General features: G+C 40.8%; 1 protein-coding gene across 2 annotated transcripts in view; it reads right to left on the bottom strand.

Annotated features, from left to right (window-relative positions):
- Nucleotides 1-9654, bottom strand: part of LOC147620874 (chaperone protein dnaJ 72-like) — a 58575-nt gene extending 48921 nt beyond the window's left edge. The window contains exon 1 of one of the 2 annotated variants that reach the window (XM_086825140.1): nucleotides 9171-9654. In XM_086825140.1, the coding sequence (XP_086681266.1) occupies nucleotides 9171-9550 (380 nt within the window). In that variant the 5' untranslated portion in view covers nucleotides 9551-9654. The remainder of the gene's footprint in view (nucleotides 1-9170) is intronic. The other variant, XM_086825139.1, reaches the window with a different exon arrangement.
- Between the last annotated feature and the right edge of the window lie 17927 nt (nucleotides 9655-27581).

Genomic DNA, 27581 nt, shown 5'->3' with positions numbered 1-27581 from the left:
CTTAGGAGAAAGAAGGACAATACCTGGAGAATGTGTATAGATTACAAGAGATTGAACAAGCTGACCATTAAGAACCATTATCCTCTCCCTAGATCAAATGACCTGATTGACCGGTTAGCAGGAGCGAAATATTTCACAAAGATCAATTTACATATTGGCTATCACAAGATACGTATTCATGAAAGGCATGTCGAAAGAACCGCCTTTCGGACTAGGTATGGTCATTACAAGTTTCTCGTATTACCTTTTGGGTTAACCAATGCTCCAGCCACTTTCCAGCAAATGATGAACGATCTTTTTCGTGAACATTTGGGAAAATTTGTGGTGAAGTTCCTGGATGATATTTTGATACATAGTCGTACTCTTGAGGATCATGTTAGACACCTCACGATTGTCTTATCTATTTTAAGACAGAATCGACTATATGCTAAGTTAAGTAAATGTGAGTTCTTTATGACCGACATCATTTACTTGGGACACAAGATCACTCGAGATGGATTGAGCATTGACTATGACCGAGTTCAAAAGGTTCTGGACTGGCCTATACCGCGAACAGTGAAACTTCTTCGTTCTTTTCTCGGTTTTGTTGTTTTTCTTTGGAAATCTATGCATGAGTACTCTCAACTCACACTACCGATGACCGACTTATTGAAAGGTCGTGGACGTAAGTCAAATCAGCCTATCACTTGGAATAACGATTTGGATATGACCTTCAGACTTTTGGAAGATAAAGTCAAGGAAGCATCTATCTTAGCATTACCTGATCCTAGTCGGCCTTCTGTTCTTGAAACTGATGCCAGTGACTATGCTATCGGGACTGCTCTATTTCAAGATGGTAGACCGGTTGCTTTTGAAAGTAAAAAGCTAGACGACACTCAATCTCATTGGCCAACCCTTGAGAAGGAGCTTTCTGCTGTGATTCATGCTCTCAAGGTTTGGAGACATTATTTATATGGCTCCAAGTTTGTGGTATTGACTGATCATCAATCAATCAAGTATATGTGTGATGCGGATGATTTGAGAGGAAGGAAAGCTTGTTGGGCGGAGTTAATGCAAGATTTTGATTTTGAGATCCGTTATCGGAAAGGGTCCATGAAGAGTGTTGCAGATGCGCTTAGTCAAATTAGAGAGGTAAATTCTTTGTCGTTCACCGAGATTTCTACTAACTTATTTCAGTCATTGAGAGGGCTTTGCAGGACTGATAGTTATTTTGGTCCATTTTGGCAGAAGATCCAGAACGGGAGCTCATTGATTGACCAAGACTCAATGACTGAGCAGTCTACCATTCAGGCTGCAGGAGGCCAGTGGATGATTCGGAATGGTTTACTATCCCGTAATGACAAAATTTGTGTACCACAGATCCCGGACATTAGGTCCAAGATTCTTAAGGAGTGTCACGACGCCCCTTCTGCTGGACACCCTGGAGTACACAGGACGCTAAAGAAGATAGGGTTGTTACAGCCCTTGCCAATTATTGAGTGTCCTTTCCAAGATATTTCAATGGACTTTGTCACGAATCTGCCTCCCAGTCTAAGCGAGCGTAATACGCAGTGCTTAACTATTGTTCATAGATTTAGCAAATTTGTTATGCTTATTCCTTGCAGGGCCAATGTGACCGCCGAGGATGTTGCCCAGTTGTTCATTCGGCATTGGTACCCGATTGGCGGGATTCCTAGGACCATAGTGTCAGACCGCGATGCCAAGTTTACCAGTCATTTTTGGAGGGCATTGTTTGATAATTTTGGTACTAAGTTGAATTTTTCCAATGCATTCCACCCACAGACAGACGGCCAGACAGAGATATACAACCAGTTGGCCTTTGATGTGCTGAAGTGTTATGTCCACGATCAGCAAGGTAAGTGGAAATCATATTTACCTTTAGTTCAAGCTGTTTTGAATGATTCTTTTTCTTCAGCTATTGGCAGGACTCCATAAGAGGCAGCGTTTGGAAGACCTTTCCAGTCATTGTTGACTAGGACCTCGTCTTCAGTACCTCAAGCGAATAGAGTGACGGAGTCTCACCATGAGATTTTAGAGTCAGTTAAAGACAGGTTGGCTAAAGCGCAAGAGGCCTACACTCGACAGGCCAATAAAGACCGAAGGGATATGAAGTTTTCGGAAGGGGATTGGGTTTATCTTCGGATTATGAAGCAAAGGTTGAAACAGGTGGGCAAGCGATGCCCAAAGTTGTCTTTCATGAGCTTCAGACCTTTTCCCATCATGAAAAAGATTAATGAGGTGTCTAGGCATTTAAAGCTACCTACGAGTTGGACTATGCACGATGTGTTTCACGCATAGTCACAGGGGACGGACGGGACGGAGCCTTGGAACGTCGGGATCGCGAAACGGGACGGCGCAGGGACGGGGACGGACGGATGTCCCCCGATGGACGTTTCTCACAGGGGACGGCGCTATGCGGGGACGGCAAAGAGCCGTTGCGCCTGCCGGTGCTGCGTTTTTGGCCGTTGCGCCTGCCTGCCGCTTGCCTGCGCCTGCCTAGCCATTTATGGCTGTTGGGCCTTGGCTCTTCTAGCCGTTTATGGCTATTGGGCCTTGGCTCTTTGAGGCTTGGCCCTCTCTCTCTCTCTCTTGCCCTTGAGGCTTTCCTCTCTCTCTCTTGCCTATCTATATAAGAACAAGCCTCTACAAGGCTACAAGCACACACAAGTTCACAACTCTCAAGGCTCATTGCTCAAGCTTTCAAGGCTGATTGCTCAAGCTTCTTGAATCTTCTCTCTTCCAACTTCCAAGTTCCAAGCTCTAGGGCCTAGGCTCTCACCTCTCCCTCAAGCCTCTTGACTCTTGAGTCTTGACTCTTCGAGTCTTCCAACTTCCAAGGCTCTAGGCTCTCTCTCTCTCTCTCTCTCTCTCTCTCTCTCTCATTCCTCAAGGCTCAAGAGGCAAGCCATCCTTCAACCATGGCATCCTCCTCACATGCCGGGGCTTCTCGTAGAAGGACAACGGGATGGACATGGTGACATCCGTTCATGGAGGCGGTTCTCGGCCATGGGTATGCAAGCTTTGCCCGTACCGGCGAACGGGTGGCACCGACAAAGTGCGAGCCCACCTCTTGCATGAGAGTGGGCATGAGGTGAGGTTTTGCACGAATGTCACGCCCGAGAAGAGACGGGAACGTCTTGACAAGCTTAGCGTCTACGAAGCGGTCCAAGCGACAAGAAGGACACCACGAGTGGCCGTGGATCCCACGACGATGGGGAGAGGAACTCAAGCCTCTACAATGGAGTCATGTGGTGGATCGGGATCATGCACACCATCACCTTCACCATCAAGTCGGAATGTTACTCCATCCACGACACTGGCACCCTCCATCTCCACGGTCTCTCAATCATTACGTGGCCCACGGCGACAATCTACACTTGGGGAGAATTGGAACCCCAAGTTGAAGGAGGAGGTGGATATGGCGGTGGCCCGCTTCTTCTTCCACAACCACATTGCCTTTCAAGCGGCTAGGTAAGTGCAATCGATCATTGCCAATTCATCATTCATGTTTTCATCATCCTAGTCCCCTTCTCATTAGTAAATTACTTTCTTGAATAGGTCGGAATACTTCAAGGTCATGGTTAAGAAGATTGGGGAGTATGGCTCAACCTATACGCCCCCCTCATCCGAGAGCTTGCGCACTACATTGCTCGACAGGGAGAAGCGCATTGTAGAGCAAGCGGCCGATAACACAAAGCGGCAATGGGAGAGGAACGGAGTCTCCCTCATTGTGGATGGATGGAGTGACACCCGCAAGAGGAGTATTCACGGCATGGTTGCATATTCCCGCGGAGAGATGTACTTCATCTCATCTCATGATGCATCCGGCACTGGGAAGAGCGCGGATGTGCTTGCGGCGGAGTGGGCTACCACCATGGAGATCGTTGGCCCCGAGCATGTAGTGGGCTTTGTTGCGGATGGGGAGCCTTCCAATAGGGCGGCGGGAGCTATTCTCCAAAGTATGTATGGACATGTCACGGTGTCCTTTTGTATGGCTCATGGCCTAAACAACCTCCTCAAGGACATCAGGGCATTACCATGGATCAGCCCGCTCATTGAGGAGGCCAATACCATGGTCTCCTTTGTCCTCAACCACCAAAGACTTCGGCATGAGTTCAACAAGAGGTCCTGTCTCTCTCTCCTCAAATATTCCGACACCCGGTTTGCTATCCCGCGTTATTGACGAATTATATGGAGACTATGTAGCTTCCATCAAGTTAAGCAGAAGGGGATGTCACGTACGTCCCTCACTTGGATGCCACGTAGACATATCTGTGCAGAAGGTGCAGGACCTGGGATGGTGAACTGGTCCCATATGAGCCCATGAGTCAGCCAGGGATCCATCTCAGTCGTCCGAGGTCATGTGTGCATTGTCCTGCACATGAGTCCAAGGTCAGGTGTGCACTGACCTGCACATGAAACAGTGCCAGTCCGCGTAGTGAGTCTCCCTCTGGAATGATGTCAGTGATTCTGTGTACCTGGTATGGTACCGGATGCCAGATCACTGTGTAGTTAGTTAGGGTTTTCTTTTAGAACAAAGGGGCCAGCCCATAGGGCTACCCCAAGTCTTAGTGTGGGCATGGGGATGGTGTGAAACCACCCCCATGAGGGCCAGGAAGGCCCTGGCTGAACCCACCAGCCATGGAGGAGCTGTAGGACAGCCCTAGGGGCAGACTAGGGGAAAGCATACAGGCTGTACAGCCTGGTTATGGCTGTAAGGGCAAGTATGGGGCAACCCATACAGGCTGCCCAGTCCCCAATCAGCCTAAAGACTCTGCCCCAGCCCCTAAGGAGTCATGCGCATAAAGCCCAGCCAGCAAGGGAAGAAAAGCGCAGCTTTTATTGAATTTTTTTGGCATTAAATGCTAATATTCAGTCGTGGGACAGAAAGTATGCTAGCCGCCTGGACTTAAGCTGGCCGACTGCTATTTGTGGAGTAGTATAAATAGGGAGCCCACAATCCCATTGTTTCATCTCATTTTTCACCAAGAGCCAAGGCAAACAAGGGCTAGACAAGCCAAGGAGTTACTAAAGCAAAGGGGTGAAGGACTGCAGGTCAAGGGCAAAGTTTTCTCAGCCAAGAAAGGTCAAGATTTCTGTATTTTCTTTTCAGATTTACATCATTCTAATAAAGCAAATACACCATCCGTGGTGGGGACCCTACAGAGGGTATTTGGGACCCAATACTGTGTCCTCTCTCTCTCTCTCTCTCTCTCTCTCTCTCTCTATTTTCTGCACATCTTCATTCAGTTTGTGCGTTAATTCCGTCGCGAAAAGAGTGCTGATTTCTGACCATTGAAGTTACCGATCTTCTCCAAACCTTCCGCATGTTACACAAACATCCATGACGTTCGTTCTTTTTTGGGACTTACCAACTTCTATCAAAAAAGGTTCATCGATTTTCCGAAATAGCTCCTCCTCTCACAGAACTTCTAAAGTCCGCTCCTGCATTCAAGTGGACTGAAGCCGCAACACAAGCTCTTGAAAATTTAAAGACAGCTTTGACAACAACTCCTGTCATGGCTATTCTTGACCCTACTCTCCCCTTTGATGTTTACACGGATGCTTCTAATATTGCCACTAGTGCCGTCTTGATGCAACAAGGACGTGCTATTGCATTTGACAGTCATAAGCACTCTGCAATTCAAGTAAGATACCCGATATATGACAAGGAATTTTTAGCTATTGTTCATGCCTATCGTGCATGGAAACATTATCTCCTTGGTGCGGATTCTGTGGTGAAAACAGATCATCATTCTTTGAAATATATTTTCACGCAACCATTTATGAATGCTAGGCAAGCGTGTTGGGTCGAATTCTTAGCCAATTTTCATATGACAATTGAGTATGTTCCTGGTCTTACCAATGTGGTTGCAGATGCCCTCAGTCGTATGCCGCCAGCTTCGGTCTTGGCTATTTCTACAGTTGAAATGGATATATCTCAAAGTTTCAAGGACCGTTATTCAAAAGATCGTGATTTTGAGCATATACAATAGTGGATGGTTTATTATTTTATCAGGACCGTATTTGTGTACCTCATGATACTCATGTTCGAAGAGTATTGGTGAAAGAACATCATGAGGTCACTTATACTGCACACCCAGGTATCAACAAGACATGTCGTCTTTTGACAGCTACATACTATTGGCCTCAAATGAAGCAAGATGTTATTAAGTTTGCTACAGCATGTCTCTCGTGCCAACGTATGAAAGGGTTCCAGCTGGTCTTCTTCAACCACTTCTAGTTCCCAATGAACGTTGGGAAAGTATTAGTTTGGATTTTATCACTTCATTGCCACGTTCTTCTAAAGGTAATACACAGATTCTTGTGGTGATTGACAGATTTTCTAAAATGGCACATTTCATTCCATGTAAGAAAGCAACCCAGGCTTCAGATATTACAGTACTGTTCACACAGTATATCTTCAAACTTCATGGAATGCCAAAATCTATAGTTTCTGATCGAGATCCAAAGTTTACAGGACATTTTTGGACTTCGATATTCAAGTCTCTTGGTACAAATTTACTCTTTAGCTCTGCTTATCATCCGCAGACAGATGGACAAACGGAACGAGTTAATCAGATTCTGGAAGAAATGCTGCATCATTATGTTCAGTCTCAATTAGCTTCATGGGAAGAATATTTACCTTTCTTATCATTCAGCTATTGGAATGACACCTTTTCAAGCAACTTATGGCCATACTCCCCTTATTCCTGCCAACTTTGTTCTTCAACATAAAGTGGCTTTGGCAGACCAACTTATTCAGGAAATGCAAGATATTTTATTACAGATTAAGGATAAGATAGTCAGCGTCCAAGAGTAATATCAGCGCACAGCTAATAAGCGTCGTCGTCACATTGAATTTCAAGAAGGAGACTTGGTATTATTATATATTGCCCCTCATCGATACAAGACAATGAAATCAGTCTTCCCAAAGCTTTGCCCAAGATATTATGGACCCTTTCATATTATTAAGAAGAGCTCATCTCTCAGTTATAAGTTGGAGTTACCACCTTCTTAGGGTAGAATTCATCCAACTTTCCATATTTCTTGGCTCAAGAAGTTGATTTTCCAATTTTAGATATTTTGGATTATGTTCCAGAAATCGAAGATGAACACATACTCTTAATTCTAGAGACAATTCTTGATGTCACACAGAAAGAAACACAACAGAAGCTCACTACTGAATTTTTGGTTAAATGGAGAGATCTTGATGATTCCAACTCTACTTGGCAAAGTGATGAAGACTTACAGGAATATCCAGAACTTCGTCGGAAATTCTTTCAAAGACAACCATCTCTTCTTAGCTAGAGTCTTATTTTAAGTGGGAGAAAATGTCACGATTGTGACTAACTCTCTTAATCTCTCCTTAATTATTCCTTAATCTCGTATTAACTGAAAGGACACCTATGAAGGGTCACACCGTTACACATGGGTCACTATCAAAGGACATGTCTATTCATTAAAAGACACACTCCTAAGTCCAAAGGACATAACCATTGATTCAAGAGCCATACCCCTTCCCAGGGATGTGTCTCTTCACTTATACCCTTTCGGCCTCTATTTAAGAAAGGCCCCTGTCTCAATGCAAATAACTCAGTCTTTCCTGCAATATTTGTCTTATGTTCATTAATTAAGTCTTAATCATGTTAATAAAGCTATAAAAGCTTTACAAGACCAAGGGCATTTTGCCCTATATAGAGAGGTTAATTTGACCCCAACCCACTATGTGGGATAATAGACGGCCACATGGCAACATGAGATGCGAAGGGCAAGAATCCATTCCAACAAGACCCGCACATCAATGAAGTACGTGACTTGGGAGGGGTAGCTATCCTTTTTAGACTCCACCTCCGACAAATTTTCAACATTGTCCGGAAGGACAAGGACAAACAGTCTAATCCAGGATTAGTCGTATTGTAGCTTGGCTAATGTCGACCACCTTACGACTGATCCAAATAGACCAAACCGACTACATCATTCGACTAGAACCGTATTAGATTCCATATTAGATTATAACAAAAACCTACACTCTACTAGACCCATCTAAGGTCATCTGGGCATCCAGTCCCACAAGGTGTCTCAGGAAGATCTACTTCTATCCAAGAGTGCAACCAATACTAACATGCATCCTACCTAGCATGGTGCCAAGTCTACATAAGTTATCTCCTAACCATCCGGCCACACATGGCCAACATCTAGTGTGTAAATTGGGGACTCGTGGGCACCCAAGTGCTCAATACGATGACTACTCCTCACATAGGGGGCCTTACAAAATATAGAGAAACCCATCACCCACACAATGACAGTGACGAGGATGGAGCATTGATTTCCAACACCCCCCATCAATGTCCACCCATAGGTGCAATAGTCTACTATTAAGAGCCTTTCAGTTAGGCTACACTGAGGGGACGGTAATTCCAGCTCTACCGGGAAGATGGCTTCTCTTCCATATACTAGTTGGAAGGGGGTCAGTCCTATGGTTACCTTATGTGCAATCCAGTAAACCCACAATGCTTCTACCGGTCTTTCATCCCAATCTCTCTCGTGGGAAGCAACCATTCAGTTGAGAATTGAACAAAGGATCCTATTGGTGACTTCCACTTGACTCTTCGCTCGGGATTTCTTGTGACAGATCTTACACTTTGGACAGCTCTTCAATGACTTAATTTATAAAATGGGATCCTAGATTACTTCCCAATTCCATAGAAACTTTTGCATTTCATGACAAGCATAGTAATTATGTAATATCTGCAGACAGAATCCTCTAAGAAGAGGGCTAGGGCGGTCTGGAGTTGGAGGGGGGGGGGGGGGGGGGGAGGGGGGGGGCGAAGCCATTACAAAAACAAAGGAATTCACACTTGGAGATGGAATAGGTTCTTTTAAAATTGATTTCAAACTATCCGCTAGGCAATCTAAGGCTGCGTGAAGCGAAAGACGATGGGTTGCCAGACAATATGTTTTAGCAATAATATAGCTTAAAAACACAACACCACACCACCCCCCCAAAAAAAACAAAAAACAAAAAACCAAAAAAAAAAAAAAGAGAAGAAAAAAATCATAAAAATTGAATGCAAGAAGAATATTATTCTATGTAGATAATGAAATAAGTTCCATGTTTACACAGAAAAACAAAAAAACAAAAAAAGAGAATGGAAATCAAAGCATACCCGGCTAAGACAGCATGGAATGCAATGTCTAGAGGGGAGAGGGTGACACGAAAACTCCATCGGGCGCGGGCAGAGGCAGATCCTGCCGAGTTATAACGCTGTTGATGCCAATCTCTGTGGGGCCCACCGCCATGGCCAAATCCAGGGTTCTGGAGGCCGGCGCGCCCTTCCCTGTTGTAAATGGCTCTCTTCCTGGCATCGCTGAGGACCTCATAGGCCTCCGAGACCTCACGGAAGCGGCGCGCGGCCGCCTCCTGCTGATACTTGGGCGCCTGCGAATGGCGGTCGGGGTGAAACTGCAGCGCCAGCTGGCGAAACGCCTTCTTCACTTCTTCCCCAGGGGCGTCTCTAGCGATTCCGAGGACCCTATAGTAATCCATCCATATAATAAATGGCAATATGATCTTTGCTACACTGTTTTTATGATTTTTCTCTTTTGCTCCATTAACTAGTGTGCTTTTGTTGGAAGCAATGGATCAAAGCAACTTGTTCCTGATAACATAATATGACTGCTTGTTAACAATGAAGCTAGCTCTAGAAAGAACTGGAGACTCTTTCTTGAAAACTCTAGTATAAATATGTGGTAAGATAAGTACACCCACATTGTTTTGAGTGAAACTCCCTCATATGAGAAGAATGTAGGCGACCGGTCGTTAAGCACCATTTGATATACTAGCAATTCTTTACATCTGGAAAAAAATCTGCTTGTTGTGAGCTAGTAACTTGCAAAATAACTATAGCAACCCTTGAGCACCATTTGACATACCAACAATTCTTTACTTCTTGAAAAAAATCCGCTGCACCATTTGACAGACCAACAATTCTTTACTTCTTGAAAAAAATCCGCTGCACCATTTGATATACTAGCAATTCTTTACATCTTGAAAAAAAGCTGCTTGTCATGAGCTAGTAACTTGCAAAATAATTGGCCACCCTTGAGCACCATTTGATATACCAACAATTCTTTACATCTTGAAAAAAAATCTGCTTGTTATATGAACTAGTAATTACAAAATAACCTTGTTTTTCCATATTGTGTGTGGGTGTGTTTATATGTGCTTTTTTTTTTAAGCCCATACACAAGGTATGGTGGAGAGATGGCACAATCCACTCCTTAAATAAATAATTATTTTATCTGTGAAGTGCTTGGGGAGGCCCAAGTGAAGATGGAGGGTGGGAGGTGGTAATGGAAGGGGAGAGGGAATGGGAGGGGTGTTGAGGATGGTGAGGGGAAAAGGGGTAGGGTTGCGGTGGAAGAGGGGGGGTGTTAAGGATGGTGAGGGGAAAAGGGGTAGGGTTGTGGTGAAAGAGGGGGGGTGTCGAACGAGGAATGATGATGGGTACTAGGGTGGTGTGGGGGTTGAGAGCTTTGGCCCTGGGTGGGATTGGTGATGTGGCGGCGGGGGTGGAGGATGATGAGAAGGAAACTAGGGGGCGGGGGGATCGTGGGTGGCTTCCTAGGGCCTGCCCTGCCATCATCATTGTCATCATCATTGTTGTCGGAGCCATGGGTGGGATGTTTGGAGTAGAAGAAGACGCGGGCTGCTTCTGCCTAATCATCGGAGATGCCAAAAGGGTATGCCACATGGGAATCATTGAATTGTATGATCCCAGTGCGCGAGGGAAAGGGCTTTGGTGGCCTTGTGGGTAGCTTCGTGAGCAACATGGAGTTGTTGTTGGAGCTCTGTGGCCGTGGTGGCAAGGGTGGCTTCTCAGTCCTCCAGGGCCGCATGTAGTTTTTGGTTGGCTATGGTTGCTTCTTGGAGGGTTTCTGCTGGTCTACCTTTGCCAGGAGCATCTGTTATTGGGTGGCTATCACTTGTTCCTACTGACATTGCATGTAATCTATCATTAAGGTGACAAGCTCATGGGTGAGGTCAGAAAAACCTTTGGCAAAGTCAGGTATGGCGCCATGTGTGGATAGGCGGCCTGGGAGCGAAAATGGCCCACGTGGACCCAGCGTAGTGTATCCATTGTATGTCTTTGAGAGGACGAGGGTGATGCAGTGCCTTATTTGGGAAAATTCAAGGGTGGAGAGGGGAGTTAGTGGCCTCCCGAGCTAGGGTTTCGATGAGATTTTCATCGAAGAGTTGGTGGTCTGGCGAATGTCCTCCTCTTCCCGCTCTTTATGCTGGGCTTCATCCTCATGTTCAGCTTTGAGCTAAGCTTCGGCCACAGCAGCCTGCCTCTGCATGCTTCCTCTTATTGTCGGGTCTCAACATGATGGTGTTTGCGGGGCAAAGACGTTGGAGAGGGTCTAGGTTATGGGAGAGAAGTTGGAATGGTAGCTATGCTCTAAATACGTAGCTCCTTCCAACTAGCTGCATGGTAGATCACCTTTCTTACGAGAGAGGAAGCTGCAAGCTTTTGTTGGGGGTTGGAGCAGACTGAATGAAGCTCTTTATGGAGATATTGTGCCCAATTGACCTGGACCCCTTGGTGGACAAAGGCTAGGGTGGATATGTTGCAGCGGTTAAACCCCCAGGGGTGTTGAGGAGGAGGAAGGTCAAGGCTCTGGTTGGTATTTCAAGCTCGGGGGCAAGAGATGTGTTGCCACTCCACACCATCCTTTTTGGTCGGCCCCTAGTAGGCATCACATACATGGCACATGACATTGGTGAGCCGAACATAGGGTTGTTTGATGTGGGGAAGATGAAGGGCATCCCGAATGAGGTCTAGGCTGAGGTGGATTTGGGGATGGCCCTCGTTATCAATAACCTACCCTATAGCTCAGTTGGCACCGTATGTCTCCAAGAAATACAAGCAATTGAGGAGATCGGGTCCCTTGGGTAGAAGGGTGGGTAAGCCGCCAACCCCTATCTGCTCCAGGTGGGGGCCACAATGGTAGGGTCTACTATAGCACAATAACAAGGTTCGGTGTAATAGAGCACCTTGTGCTCAACCTTGTGGGTGTTCTTCATAAGGTTGTGAATCGTGTGGCCTCTGATCTGACTCAAGAGGGTTTCACCCAAGTGGAATAGCTGAGTTGGGTGCTTCCCATACTCCTCAAAGTGGTGGCCGACAGGTGGGACCTCATAAGAGGAATCTGATTGTGCGGGGGCTGCCATGAATATGAGGATAAAAAGCTGGCAAGAGAGTGTAAGAGCTTGGGAGGAAAAACTGCAAGAGTTTAGCTAGAGTGAAGGGAGAAGAGTGGGTGAAATGAAGGTGGTGGGCCCTTTATATAGATTTCCTACGAAGGTATGGGCGTGGCTTCGTGGAGGTACAGCCGTGGCTTTTTGGAGTGAATGGTTGTGGGTAAGGAAAGTGAGAGTGAACGACCGTGGATTCGTAGATTAAAAGTGAATAGCCATGGCTTTGGAGATTAAACGGTCGTGGATTCAGAGATTGAACGGTCGTGGATTTAAAGAGTGAATGGCCATGGATTCAATGAGTAAACGGCCATGGATTTAGAGAGTGAATGGTCGTGGATTTTTTTTTTCTATTTTCTTTTTTTTTTGGCTGATAGGCACCCTGTAAATGGATTTTGTACCCCAAGGCTATAGAGCCAGCACCCCATTGTCATTTATACTGACTCCTTGCCCAATTTGCGAGGGTGATAAGACGACTCCAATTAGGTTTTGGCGAGGTTAGTGGCTCCTTCGAAAGCTTGGACACTTCATCGAAGGAAGCGTCTAGGTAATGGGGGTTGGAGACGCGAATAGTTGCATGGGGTTGCACCGAGGGAGTCGAATGATAAGAGCCGATGGAGTAGCCAAGGTTGAAGGTATATCACCGTTGGATGGCCTTTGGAGACAGTGGGCGGGGGTTGCATGTGGCTTCCTCCTCCTGAATCTTTACTTTTCCTTTATCCTACATAGTAGTATTGGTGGTGACAACGAAGGCTACCTTGGGCCGCCATTGGAATTTTTTGCAGTGCTGGGATCACGAGAGTAGTAACTAGATGTGCCAATTGTCCTCATAGAACTTTTGAGCTCCAAGGAGAGTTTTAAGGACCCACTTGTAGGTTGTTGTGGTGTGAGGGTGGGGCGTGTGGCTATGCTAGTTTTGCTGCTTGGTAGGTCTTCGCCTGAGGGACTCCTGTACTCTGCAGACTCGTGGTTGGCAAATTGGAGGTTGACGACACGAGGCACGAGTGGCAAGTCGTGCTGGGGTTTGGTTAGATCTTTGGGGAATCCATAGAGTCGTAGCACCCTCATAATAACCTTGGGCTATAAGGGTCTTCTTGGGCACCCAACAGCAGTGACGATTATTGAGTTGGGTACAGCGGGGCCAAATGTGTACATGCGGCTTGTTAGTTGTTTAACGGGGTTAGCACTATTAATGGCCTCTTTGTTGTGGGCTTGAGTTGTTGCAGAGCTTGGTGTAGATGAGGCTTGTTGAGACGATTGGGTATTCAGGAGGGACAGAGGCCTCTTTTTGGATGGTATGGTTTTATGTTGGTCGGGGAGCAGAATGATAGGGGTTGGTGGAAGAGAGTGGTGAATTTGGGGAGGGTTATTGGGTGATTCGGGCTCATCTATCCATCAGGACTGTAACTTGCCCTGAGGCAAGTTACTCTTGCATCCCAATCAATCTGACATTGGTTGGGTCCCATCCATTCATGGCCCAGAAGGATCTCTTCACGCATTGTTCCTGCAGGCATAACATAAAACTTTCCTTCCAAGGGGTTATTTCCAATGTAAAATAGAATTGTAATCATACCTAAACATTGGACCGTGTGTGAAGCAACAGTAGTGACGATGCTCGCTGGGGTGTTCATTAATGTTGGCCTCCCAAGGGAGTGCCATGTGCCATAAGACATTAGATTATGATTAGCTCCTGTATCGTCATGCGCTAATTTTTGTGTGAAACTTATCGGGGTGGTCATTCGTAACCACAACCGCGCGGGTTTCACTTCCCAGTCTTCTTCTTTGAGGTCCACTACTTGGGCCATGTTTACTTACAATGTGTTTGCCTCTAAGTTTTTCTTGTCATTCTCGCACTGTCCCGATTCTTTCATTTCTTCATGTTGATTTTTTTCTTATTTTTTGATGTGAATGGCCTTTGATGTATTTTGAGTGGGTGGGCTGTAGTAGCGTTTCAATTTTCTACCGTTAAAATATCATGCCATATTGACTCTGTCAAGGGTTTCTATGCGCATTACACCTTGCGAGATTATTTTTATGACTAGGAAAGGTCCCAATCCTATGTATTTGAGTTTCTTTTTGTGATTCTTAGTGTTGTAGAGGAGGACCGTATCTCCCTCACCCATTTTCTTGTCTTCAAGTTGGTCATCAAACCATTGTTTACACCTTAGCTTTTCTACGATCACGTCGTACACAATTGTGAGGTGTGTTTCATCAAGCTTTTCGTTGCGCAAAGGGGGCAGGGATCTTTCAGCTGGTATCAGAGCGAATTGGCTAAAGTGGATCAACCGAGAAGCAAGAAATGTCAAAAATTTATGAAGTACCAATAAAAGATTGTAATTGTGTGATGAAATTCATACAAATTGATATTCAAAATAAAATTTCATAAATTGGTAATTGGGTCTTCAGATGAAAGTACCGTAATTGTATGGAATCCCTGACTTGCTTGAGGCCTATATATGATGGTATTTACTTTATAATTCTAAGGACCATGACTACCCATATATACCGTGGGTATACCTGTAGCTCTTTACTGAGACAGTATATACGAGTAAATCTAAGACCTTGAAATTATAAGCAAAAATGCTATCCAGATGATGAATTTGAATGCTGGTTGATATGATTTTAGAATTATGGTTGAGAATTGATGAGTTGATTAGGATTCTGATTGAAAGATAATGATTCCTGAAATCTAGTTGAAAAAAGAAGATAGGTTTAACAAAGCCACAATGAGGATGAATTAGGCGAATCCTAGTGATGACGATAGTAACTAGAATGATGATTGTGACTTCAGAAATCACTATGAGATTAGTGGATTGTGCTGATGATGTGACAGATTGCTATTGTTGACCTTGACCCAGTGACTCTAATTAAGGGATGTCAAATTCAGAACTTGCATAACTGAAATTCCCGTGGAGGAATGTTTAGATGGAATTTTCGGTCTGATGGACCATTACTGTGTTAAGAATATGAATGAGTTATTCTCTGATAATGAGTTCTGTATGTTCTTCTATTAGAAGGGATCTTTATCCCAAGATTATGTGGGGGGCTGACCAATCTAAAAAACCCCAGAATCAATTGGATCTAAAGTCGAATTTGAATTATAAAAAAAGGGACTTAACAAGAATTTTCGTATGGATAGGATCATGGATTGAGGTCGTCGTGGTGGTAGGAATGATAACCCCCAACTCGATGAGGAAGAGCTCGACTTGGATGTTCGTAAAACTCTTCATCGATCGCAGCCTGGACCTTTCAAGGGTGAAGGGGAAAACCTGGGCGAGGCTGTGGAGAAGTGGATCGAAGCAATGGAAGAATACCTCGATGTCACCGGGTACAACGAGAAAAGTAAAATGGCTCTTGCAAGGCTGAAGATAGTAGAATCAGCTAGAGTGGCATGGAGAAGCCACTACGAGACAAACCGTCTAGATCGGAACACCCAAACATGGAATGATCTCAAGATTTACCTAAGGAAAATATTTTGTCCTCCCAGCTTTTGGAAACCAAGATGAACGAATTCTTAGAGTTAACCCAGGGGAGCATAACTATTGAAGTGTATCACCAAGCATTCGCTCCCCTCCTCAAGTACTCGCCACCGCTAGATGAAGAACAGCTAATGGCCAGGTTCATTTGGGGACTGAACGAACCTTTGAATATCCTAGTGAAGAATGCCAAGCCAGTTTCCATGGCCGAAGCAGTATGGATAGCGAAGCATTTCGCCAACGCCTTTGATGTCAAGGTCCCGCCGAAGCCAGCAGCATAATCATCTTTCAAAAGATTTCTAGCTCTAGAAGGTGATTCCAACCTTCCACCGCCTAAGAGACAACAAGATCAAGCTCAGAATATGGAAAGTTCCAGAATGGAAGAAAGGTCCTTTTTTCAGAACTCGATCCCCTGGAATTCAACTTCAGAAGTTCCACCCTTGAACAAGGAAGTGAAATGCTATAATTGTCAAGGATTTGGACATCGCAATATGGATTGCCCAACTCCTTTTAGATCAAGGTTTTTGGACATCGCAGTATGGATTGCCCAACTCCTTTTGGATCAAGGTTTTTGGGGCGGGGAAATCAGGGACCAAGATTCCAGACTCCAACTCCTTCCTTCCAGAGTAATCAGGTTCCTTTCCACCAAAATCAAGGACCAAGATTCCAGACTCCAGCTCCTTCCTTCCAGAGTAATCAGGTTCCTTTCTGCCAAAATTAGGGAAATCCCAAAGGTAGACCCTCTAATATACCCTCAGTTTCAATCCAAAGTAATGCAAGACCTCCGCTTCAAAATAGGGGAAGTCAAACAGAGATGTTCCCAAATCGGCCGTCCACTTCCAAGGCAGTAACGTTGGAAGTGATTGAAGAAGAAGATGATGAAAGAGATTATCCTCCACCTACGAGATGTGGACATCTCGCGTTTTTTAAGTGGGGTAGGATGTAAGATTCCTCCTTCCAGCTTTTGAGGTGTAAAGGTGTAAGAACCTCCCCTTCTGTTCTTGTAATTATTCCCCTCTCTGAAATAAAAGAAAGATCTTGTTTTACCCTATTTTGGCCTAGAGAGAGAAAATGTCTAGAAAGAGGTAATCCAAAATTGAGATATCTTTGGATATAAAAATCCTCCTAGTGTCTAAAATAGTTTCCCATGAAACAGAAGTTCAAAATAAATTCTCCAAAGTGCATTAGGAATCAATTAAAAATGATTTAAAAGACCTTAGCCTAAGGGTCAAGATTTTTTGAAAATTTTGGATTATGGTCCAATTTAGGTTCCTATGGGCCAATAGGATTAATCCAAGTGTGGGGATGAGATAAATCCAAAGAATAAAAGAAAATACCCAAGAATGAGTAAATGCTCACATAAGATGAAGAGTTGACTGAGTACAAGGTTTATTAGTTAAAAAACTATGAGATATTACTAAAAAAATGAAATATTTTGAAATAATGATACAGTTTTGACACCTTGGTAAGGAGGGGGGAGACTTTAAGGTAGACGCCTATTTCACACATGTGGATGAGTTTTTAAATAAATAAAAAATTAAGATATTTTTATCTCTCCTCTCTCATGGATCAAAATGGGAGCTAAACGGTCCAAATCTTGTCCAAATTCAAACTGGATCAAAATCTTATCCAAATTCAAATTGGATCAAAATGGGAGCTAAACAGTCCAAATCTTGTCCAGATTCAGCCAAACTGAAGCTGAAAAACTCTAGAACTTAGTTAGACTCAGTTAGAAATATAAATAAATCTTTTATGCATCTTTCTATGCATAAAATCAGTTTTAATGAGAATAACACTTTTGAAATAAAAATAAATCCTTTATGCATCTTTCTATGCATAAAATCAATTTTAATGAGAATAACACTTTTGAAATAATAAAAAATTTTCATTATGCATCTTTCTATGCATAGAAATTAAATTTAATGAAAATAACACTTTCATAAGAAAAAAATTTCCATTATGCATCTTTCTATGCATAAAAATCAATTTTAATAATTAATATCAGTGATATCCATGCATATTCATAGGTGAATATGTACATGGAGTAATTAGAATATTTCTTTTAGAATGCACAAACGGTGTTGTATTCTCATCTTTGAGCTATACGATGCCAGTATTACATTAAAATAATGATATTTTTTATTATCCCTTAAAAATCCTCTACTTTTGGAGAGAGTGAAGCTTCTCTCTCTCCTCAACCATCTTTGGAGCTTTCCTCTCAACACTAACTAATTGATTGGTTGGGGGCTTCTTCTAAGATAAGAGAAATAAGCAAAATCAAGTGGTAAGATGTAATTTCATGGTTTTTCTATACTATTCTCAATGTTTTCACTTCTCAACCCCTCTCAAGCTTGAGAAGTTTCTAATTAAGTGTTTATAATGCAAATCAAGCTTTTCTTAAGAGTTGTAATGAATAATTAGAAAAAGTTTATCTTTATGCTTAATTTAGGATGTTTTTTATGTATATCTCTCTCTCCCCAAAAGAATGGTCATTCCTACGACCAATTCTCTATTCAAATGATGCTTCTCATGACAAATTCTCAATTCAAAGATCAAACTCTAGGCTTGTGAAGCTAGAGGTTAAGAAAATGGCTTTTTATTCTTTTATACTAATAAAATTATGATTAACTTATGATTTAATTCCATAAATTAGATTTAGATCTGATGATAGTTATTCTATCATAATTATATTACTAACTCTTATTCTTTTCAAAAATGTTGAAAATTATCAATAATAGCCAGTGGAGCTATGGTAAAAATTTTAGAAATTAATACATAATTCATTTTCATGCATAATGTGAAAAGAGGACTTCCTAACATATTCTAGGATTAGTCATCCGATGCTAAAAGAATAATTTTTATTACATTCATTGAAAACTAATTTTTAGTATTTATGCATAAATAATTAATTAGATAAATGAGAAATTTTTGGTATTTCTATTTTTATGCAAAAAGAGGAATTCCCATGATAATGGAGATCCATGTAATTAAATGAAAAAAGAAAAATTTTGGTATATTAAAATAATGAATATTTTACTTAAAGAGAAATTTTAGATAAATTTATTTTATGCATGAGAAAATTTAAATGATAAAAGATATTCCCATGACATTTGGAATTCAATCATTTAAATAGTAAAAGTGAAATTCTTGGCATATTTGAATTAATGGATATTTTTATTTAAATTTGAAGAGAAATTTTAGATAACTTTAATTTATGCATGAGAAAATTTAAATGATAAAAGAGGAATTCCCATGACATTTGGAATTCAATCATTTAAATGGTAAAAGTGAAATTCTTGGTAAAATTGAAATAATGGATATTTTATTAAAGAAAAGAGAAATTTTAGATAAATTTATTTTATGATAAAAGAGGAATTCCCATGACATTTGAGATTCAATCATTTAAATGTAAAAAGAGGAGTTTCCATGATATTTGAAATCCAAGAAATTAAATGAAAAAAAGAGGAATTTTTAGCAGAATTCAAATTATGAGTATTTATCAAAAGTAGAATTTTAAGCATTATTGGAAAATATGGGTAGAATTAATTTTTGTAGATCCCATGAATCTTTTACTCAAAAGAAGAATAATGAATAAAATTCACTCGAGGAATTCGAGAAAGAATTTGTCGAGAAAAAGTACCTTTAACCAGGCCAAACAATTGGTAGAAATTTAAAAAAGTCTCATCGGCATCAAAAATAAAAAATGTTACTAAATGTAAATAGATTTGAATAAGATGTGAATGAAGAGATGAGAATGAGATGTGAGGATATGTGAGATGGATGTGATGTAAATTGATGTGGATGTGGATGTGAATGGAGAGATGAGAACGAGATGTGAGGATAGGTGATAGGATGTGATGTGATGTAAATGAATGTGGATATGGATGTGATAAGATGTGGTGTGATGCAAATGAATGTGGATATGGATGTGATAAGATGTGTTGTGATGCAAATGAATGTGGACGTGGATGTGATAAGATGTGATGTGATGTAGATGGATGTAGATGTGAATGTGATGAGATGTGGATAAAATGTGATGTGATGTGAATATATGTGGATGTGAATGTGAATGTATGGATGGATGTGGATAGACGTGCATGTGAATGACTGGACGGATGTGAATAAATGAATGAGATATGATGTGGATAGATGTAATGTGATGTGATGTAATATGGATGGAATGAATGAGATATGATGTGGATAGATGTGGATGTGATGTAAATAGATGTGAATGGATGTGATGTGATGTGAAATAGATGTGATGTGATGTGAGATGGATGTGATGTGATGTGATGTGAATCGAGATAGATGTGAATGGATGAGATATGATGTGAATGGATGTGATGTAATGTGATGTGGATATGGGTAGATGAGAATGGATGAGATGTGATGAGGATAGATGTGGATAGATGTGATGGGATGTAATATAATGTGATTGAATGAGAATGGATGAAAGATGATGGGAATACATATGATTGAATGTGGATTAAGCAATGTGAATTGATGTAGAAGAATGTGGAATAACGAGAAATGATGTGGAACAATGTGGAAAGATGAGAGTTCATTAGAAACTGTATTTATGACCTGTTTTTAAAGGACTGTTTTATGTCAAGAATGCTAGGGAAGCATTTGGACCATCTTGTGAATGAGGTCGTGAGTGAAGACCTAAGTGATAAAGTTGCAACAGCTAACGGAGAGTCAACGCAGGACGTCTCGCGTAGCAAGGTCGACTGAGGTCTTGACCAGGCTCGGTTCAATTTAAATGGTGAGCTTCCGGTACGGTGGATGAGGGACCAAGGAAGCAACCTATGAGTGAAGCGCTAGGTGACCTACGAAGGATCCTAGAGGATGCTGACCATACAATGCTCGGACTCTGGGTCACCGAAGATACCCACACGTGCGTCAAGGAAGAAAATGGAACAAGGTGTTAGAGTTGTTTTCTGAACTCGGGCATGGATCTAGTTGATTGACCTTGCTAGTCCTCAACGGATGAGTCCATGGCTCTTTTATATGGATCAGTTGTTGATCTTGGTGATCTTCAACGGAGAGTCCATCTGGATTTTTATAAGTGAAAATATTTCTGGGTACTATGAGCTAGGAGCTATTGAAAAGACCCTTGAGTGGATAGGTGGTGAGCTTTCTGGTTGCCAATGATGCCATAGGTACACCGATGAAAGAATGATTGGAAATTAGAATTCAACCGGATATTTTGGAGGATTATGATCAGTGATACTATGGTTTCATTAAAAGATTGTTTTAAATACAGTTGAATCTGTGAAACAAGCAATTTCATATTGGGTGTATAAGTGGTCTGACTATCTTGAAACAAGCAGCTGAATCTGTGAAACAAGCAATTTCATATTGGGTGTGTAAGTGGTCTGACTATCTTGAAATTTGCAGGAAGAGCCGGTGTAGGGGACCTAGGAACTCTTTTCCCTGGTACCCCGGACAAAACATAACCAAATTCCTAAATGGGTCCTATCACTACAGTGGATGGGCGGTTGGCTGACCCATGGGACTGGATGGGGTTAGGCTGGACTAATGGATCCCTAAAATGAGACTCAATTCTGTTATGGTACGATAGATGAAGCAAATCCCAGATAGTCTTATTCTATGGAAAAGAATCAACGGCTATGCCTCTCGATGAGAAAAAAAGTGTTGGTCTCTATGATCCAAGTGCAAGTTTCTTCCTTGATCTAACCATGTGACTTACGGGTTCGGTCAGATCAGTCTGGTTAGGTAAGGCTCTTGACCACATTAGAATAAAAATATCTTGGAGGAATCGCCCGTGCCTTCTGGGCGAGGGAAGTTTTTTCGGGTTCGATTTTGGAAGAACCGAGGGATTAGTCTCTTGTCCGGATATCCGTGGACGAGGCCTCGAGTGAGAGGCTCTGCCTTGCGCAAGAAGTACTACTCCTGCTGCTAGCACCCCTGAATTCATTGCACGGAGGGGCAGGGATCTTTCAGCTGGTATTAGAACGAATTGGCTAAAGTGGATCAACCGAGAAGCAAGAAATGTCAAAAATTTATGAAGTACTAGTAAAAGATTGTAATTGTGTGATGAAATTCATACAAATTGATATTCAAAATAAAAATTCATAAATTGGTAATTGGGTCTTCAGATGGAAGTACCGCGTAATTATTCCCCTCTCTCAAATAAAAGAAAGATCTTGTTTTACCCTGTTTTGGCCTAGAGAGAGAAAATGTATAAAGAGAGGTAATCCAAAATTGAGAAATCTTTGGATATAAAAATCCTCTTAGTGTTTGAAATGGTTTCCCCTGAAACAGAAGTTCAAAATAAATTCTCCAAAGTGCATTAGGAATCAATTAAAAATGATTTAAAAGACCTTAACCCTAAGGGTCAAGATTTTTTTAAAATTTTAAATTATAGTCCAATAATTAAGGTTCCTATGGGCCAATAGGATTAATCCAAGTAAGGCGATGAGATAAATCCAAAGAATAAAAGAAAATACCCAAGAATGAGTAAATGCTCACATAAGATGAAGAGTTGACTGAGTACAAGGTATATTAGTTAAAAACTATGAGATATTACTAAAAAAATGAGATATTTTGGAATAATGATACATTTTTGACACCTTGGTAAGGAGGGGGAGTCTTTAAGGTAGGCCTATTTCACACATGTGGACGAGTTTTTAAATTAAAAAAATTGTGATATTTTTATCTCTCCTCTCTCTTGGATCAAAATGGGAGCTAAACTGGTCCAAATCTTCTCCAAATTCAGCCAAACTAAAGCTGGAAAACTCTAGAACTTAGTTGGACTCAGTTAGTGGCCTCCCTCAGCTATACATTGACCCTCATTCTTTTGTATTCTCATCTTTGAGCTATACCATGCCAGTATTACATTAAAATAATGATATTACATCTTTGAGCTATACCAGTATTACATTAAAATAATGATATTTTTTATTATCCCTTAAAAATCCTCTACTTTTGGAGAGAGTGAAGCTTCTCTCTCTCTTCAACCATCCTTGGAGCTTTCCTCTCAACACACTAGCCAATTGATTAGTTGGGGTCTTCTTCTAAGATAGAGAAGCAAGTAAAATCAAGTGGTAAGATGTAATTTTATGGTTTTTCTCTACTATTCTCAATGTTTTCACTTCTTAACCCCTCTCAAGCTTGAGAAGTTTCTAATTAAGTGTTTATAATGCAAATCAAGCTTTTCTTAAGAGTTGTAATGAATAATTAAGAAAAGTTTATCTTTATGCTTAATTTAAGATGTTTTTTATGTATATCTCTCTCTCCCCAAAAGAATGGTCATTCCTACGATCAATTCTCTATTCAAATGATGCTTCTCATTGATAAATTCTCAATTCAAAAATCAGACTCTAGGCTTGTGAAGCTAGAGGTTAGGAAAATGGCTTTTTATTATTTTATACTAATAAAATTATGGTTAACTTATGATTTAATTCCATAAATTGGATTTAGATATGATGATAGTTATTCTATCATAAATATATTACTAACTCTTATTCTTTTCAAAAATGTTAGAAATTATCAGAAATAGCAGCAGAGCTATGGCAAAATTTTTAGAAATTAATACATAATTCATTTTTGTACATAATGTGAAAAGAGGACTTCCTACCATATTCTAGGATTAGTCATCCTATGCTAAAAGAATAATTTTCATTACATTCATGAAAAACTATTTTTTATTATTTATGCATAAATAATTAATTAGAGAAATGAGAAATTTTTGGTATTTCTATTTTTATGCAAAAAGATGAATTCCCATGATAATGGAGATCCATGTAATTAAATGAAAAAAGAGAAATTTTGGTATATTAAAATAATGAATATTTTACTTAAAGAAAAAATTTAGATAAATTTATTTTATGCATGAGAAAATTTAAATGATAAAAGAGGAATTCCCATGACATTTAGAATTCAATCACTTAAATAGTAAAAGTGAAATTTTTGGCATATTTAAATTAATGGATATTTTTATTTAAATTTAAAGAGAAATTTTAGATAAAAAATTTAATTTATGTATGAGAAAATTTAAATGATAAAAGAGGAATTCCCATGACATTTGGAATTCAATCATTTAAATGGTAATAGTGGAATTCTTGGTAAAATTTAAATAATGGATATTTTATTAAAGAAAAGAAAAATTTTAGATTTTTTTTTACGATAAAAGAAGAATTTCCATTACATTTGGAATTCAATCATTTAAATGTAAAGAGAGGAATTCCCATGATATTTGAGATCCAAGAAATTAAATGGAAAAAAGAGGAATTTTTAGCACCATTCAAATTATGAGTATTTATCAAAAGTGGAATTTTGAGCATTATTGGGAAATATAGGTAGAATTGATTTTTTTAAATCCCATGAATCTTTTACTCAAAAGAAGAATACTGAATAGAATTCACTTGAGGAATTTGAGAAAGAATCTGAAAATATTTATCGAGAAAAAGTACCTTCAACCAGGCCAAACTATTGGTAGAAATTTAGAAAAGTCTCATCAGTATCAAAAATAGAAAATGTTACTAAATGTGAATAGATGTGAATAAGATGTGAATGAAGAGACGAGAATGAGATGTAAAGATATGTAAGATGGATGTGATGTAAGTGGATGTAGATGTGGATGTGAATGAAGAGATGAGAATGAGATGAGGATAGGTGATAGGATGTGATGTGATGTAAATGAATGTGTATATGGATGTGATAAGATGTGATGTGATGCAAATGAATTTTGATATGGATGTGATAAGATGTGGTGTGATGCAAATGAATGTGGATGTGGATGTGATAAGATGTGATGTGATGTAGATGGATGTGGATGTGAATGTGATGAGATGTGGATGAAATGTGATGTGATGTGAATATATGTGGATATGAATGTGAATGTATGGATGGATGTGGATAGACGTGCATGTGAATGACTAGATGGATGTGGATGAATGAGATGGAATGCGTATGAATGTGAAGAGATATGGATGGATGTGGATGTGGATATTATGTAATGTGGATGGAATCAATGAGATATGATGTGGATAGATGTGGATGTGATGTAAATAGATGTGAATGGATGAGATGTGGTGAATGTATATGATGTGATATGAAATAGATGTGATGTGATGTGAATGGATGAGATATGATGTGAATGGATGTGATGTAATGTGATGTGGATATGGGTAGATGAGAATGGATGAGATGTGATGAGGATAGATATGGATAGATGTGATGGGATGTAATATAATGTGATTGAATGAGAATGGATAGATGTGATTGAATGAGAATGGATAGATGTGAATATATGTGGATAGATGTGATGGGATGTAATATAATGTGATTGAATGAGAATGGATAAAGGATGATGGGAATACATATGATTGAATGTGGATTAAGCAATGTGAAATGATGTAGAAGAATGTGGAATAACGAGAAATGAGAATGGATGAAGGATGATGGGAATACATATGATTGAATGTGGATTAAGCAATGTGAATTGATGTAGAAGAATGTGGAATAACGAGAAATGATGTGGAACAATGTGGAAAGATGAGAGTTCATTAGAAACTGTATTTATGACCTGTTTTTAAAGGACTGTTTTATGTCAAGAATGCTGGGGAAGCATTTGGACCATCTTGTGAATGAGGTCGTGGAGACCTAAGTGATAAAGCTGCAACAGCTGACGGAGAGTCAATGGAGGACATCTCGCGTAGCAAGGTCGGCCGAGGTCTTGACCAGCCTTGGTTCGATTTAAATGGTGAAATTTCGGTACGGTGGATGAGGGACCAAGGAAGCGGCCTATGAGTGAAGCGTTAGGTGACCTGCGAAGAATCCTAGAGGGTGCTAACCATACGGTGCTCGGACTCTGGGTCGCCCCCACGCGTGCGTTGAGGAAGAAAATGGAACAAGATATTAGAGTTGTTTTTTGAACTCAGGCATGGATCTGGTTGATTTACATTGCTAGTCCTCAACGGATGAGTCCATGGCTATTTTATATGGATTTGTTGGTTGATCTTGCTGATCTTCAATGCAGAGTCCATCTAGATTTCTATAAGTGAAAATATTTCCAGGTACTATGAGCTAGGAACTATTGAAAAGGCCCCTGAGTGGACAGGTGGTGAGCGTTTTGGTTGTTGCCAATGATGCCATAAGTACACCAAAGAAAGAATGATTGGAAATTAGAATTCAACCGGATATTTTGGAGGATTATGATCAGTGATACTATGGTTTCATTAAAAGATTGTTTTAAAGGCAGCTGAATCTGTGTGAATTGGGTGTGTAAGTGGTGTGACTATCTTGAAGTTTGCATGAAGCACCAGCTAGGGGGCCTGGGAACTCTTTTCCCTGGTACTCGGGACAAAATATAACCAAATTCCTAAATGGATCCTATCACTACACTGGATGCGCGGTTGGCAAACCCATGGGAGTGGATGGGGTTAGGCTAGACTCATGGATCCCTAAAATGAGACTCAATTCTGTTATGGTACGATAGATGAAGCACATTCCGGATAGTCTTGTTCTATGGAAAAGAATCAATGGTTGTGCCTCTCAATGAGGAAAAAAGCGTTGGTCTCTATGATTCAAGTGCAAGTTTCTTCCTTGATCTGACCATGTGACTTACGGGTTCGGTCAGATCAGTCTAGTTAGTTTAGGCTCTTGAGTACGTTAGAATAAAAATATCCTCGAGGAATCGCCCGGGGTTCCTGGGCGAGGGAAGTTTTTCCGTATTCGATTTTGGAAGAACCAAGGGATTAGTCTCTTGTCCGGATATCCGTGGCGAGGCCCCGAGTGAGAGGCTCTGCCCTGCGTAAGAAGTGCTACTTCCATCGCTAGCACCCCCGAATTCGTTGCGCGGAGGGGACAGGGATCTTTCAACTGGTATCAGAGTGAATTGGCTAAAGTGGATCAACAGAGAAGCAAGAAACGTCAAAAATTTATGAATTACTAATAAAACATTGTAATTGTGTGATGAAATTCATACAAATTGATATTCAAAAGAAAAATTTATAAATTGGAAATTGGGTCTTTAGATGGAAGTACCGCAATTGTATGGAATCCCTGACTTTAGATATGATGGTATTTACCTTATAACTCCAAGGACCGTGACTACCCGTATATACCGTGGGTATACCTGCAGCTCTTTACAGACAATATATACAAGTAAATCTAAGACCTTGAAATTATAAGCGAAAATGCTATCCAGATGATGAATTTGAATGCTGGTTGATATGATTTTAGAATTCTAGTTAAGAATTGATGAGTTGATTTGGATTCTGATTGAAAGATAATGATTCCTGAAATGTAGTTGAAAGAAGATAGGTTTAACAAAGCCACAATGAGGATGAATTAGGCGAATCCCAGTGATGATGATAGTAACTGGAATGATGATTGTGACTTCAGCAAATCACTATGAGATTAGTGGATTGTGCTTGACAGATTGCTACTGTTGACCTTGACCCAGTCTCTAATTAAGGGATTTCAAATTCAGAACCTGCATAACTGAAATTCTCGTGGAGGAATGTTCAGATGGAATTTTCGGTCTGATGGACCAACTGTGTTAAGAATATGAATGAAGTATTCTCTGATAATGAGTTCTGTATGTTCTTCTGTTAGAAGGGATCTTTATCCCAAGATTCTGTGGGGGACTGACCAATCTAAAAAACCCCAGAATCAGTTGGATCTAAAGTCGGATTTGAATTATAAAAAAAGGGACTTAACAAGAATTTTCGTATTGATAGGATCATGGATCCATGTCGTTGTAGTAGGAATGATAAACCCCAACTCGATGAGGAAGAGCTCGACTTGGATATACTAAAACTCTTCATAGATCGCAGCCTGGACCTTTCAAGGGTAAAGAGGAAAACTTGGGC

This window comes from Cibotium barometz, chromosome 31, assembly GCF_041138505.1.
Source record: "Cibotium barometz isolate CiBa-2024 chromosome 31, ASM4113850v1, whole genome shotgun sequence".
NCBI classification, from domain to species: domain Eukaryota; kingdom Viridiplantae; phylum Streptophyta; class Polypodiopsida; order Cyatheales; family Cibotiaceae; genus Cibotium; species Cibotium barometz.
The sequence above is the reverse complement of the archived record's forward strand: the minus strand, read 5'-3'. Positions and strand labels throughout refer to the sequence as shown.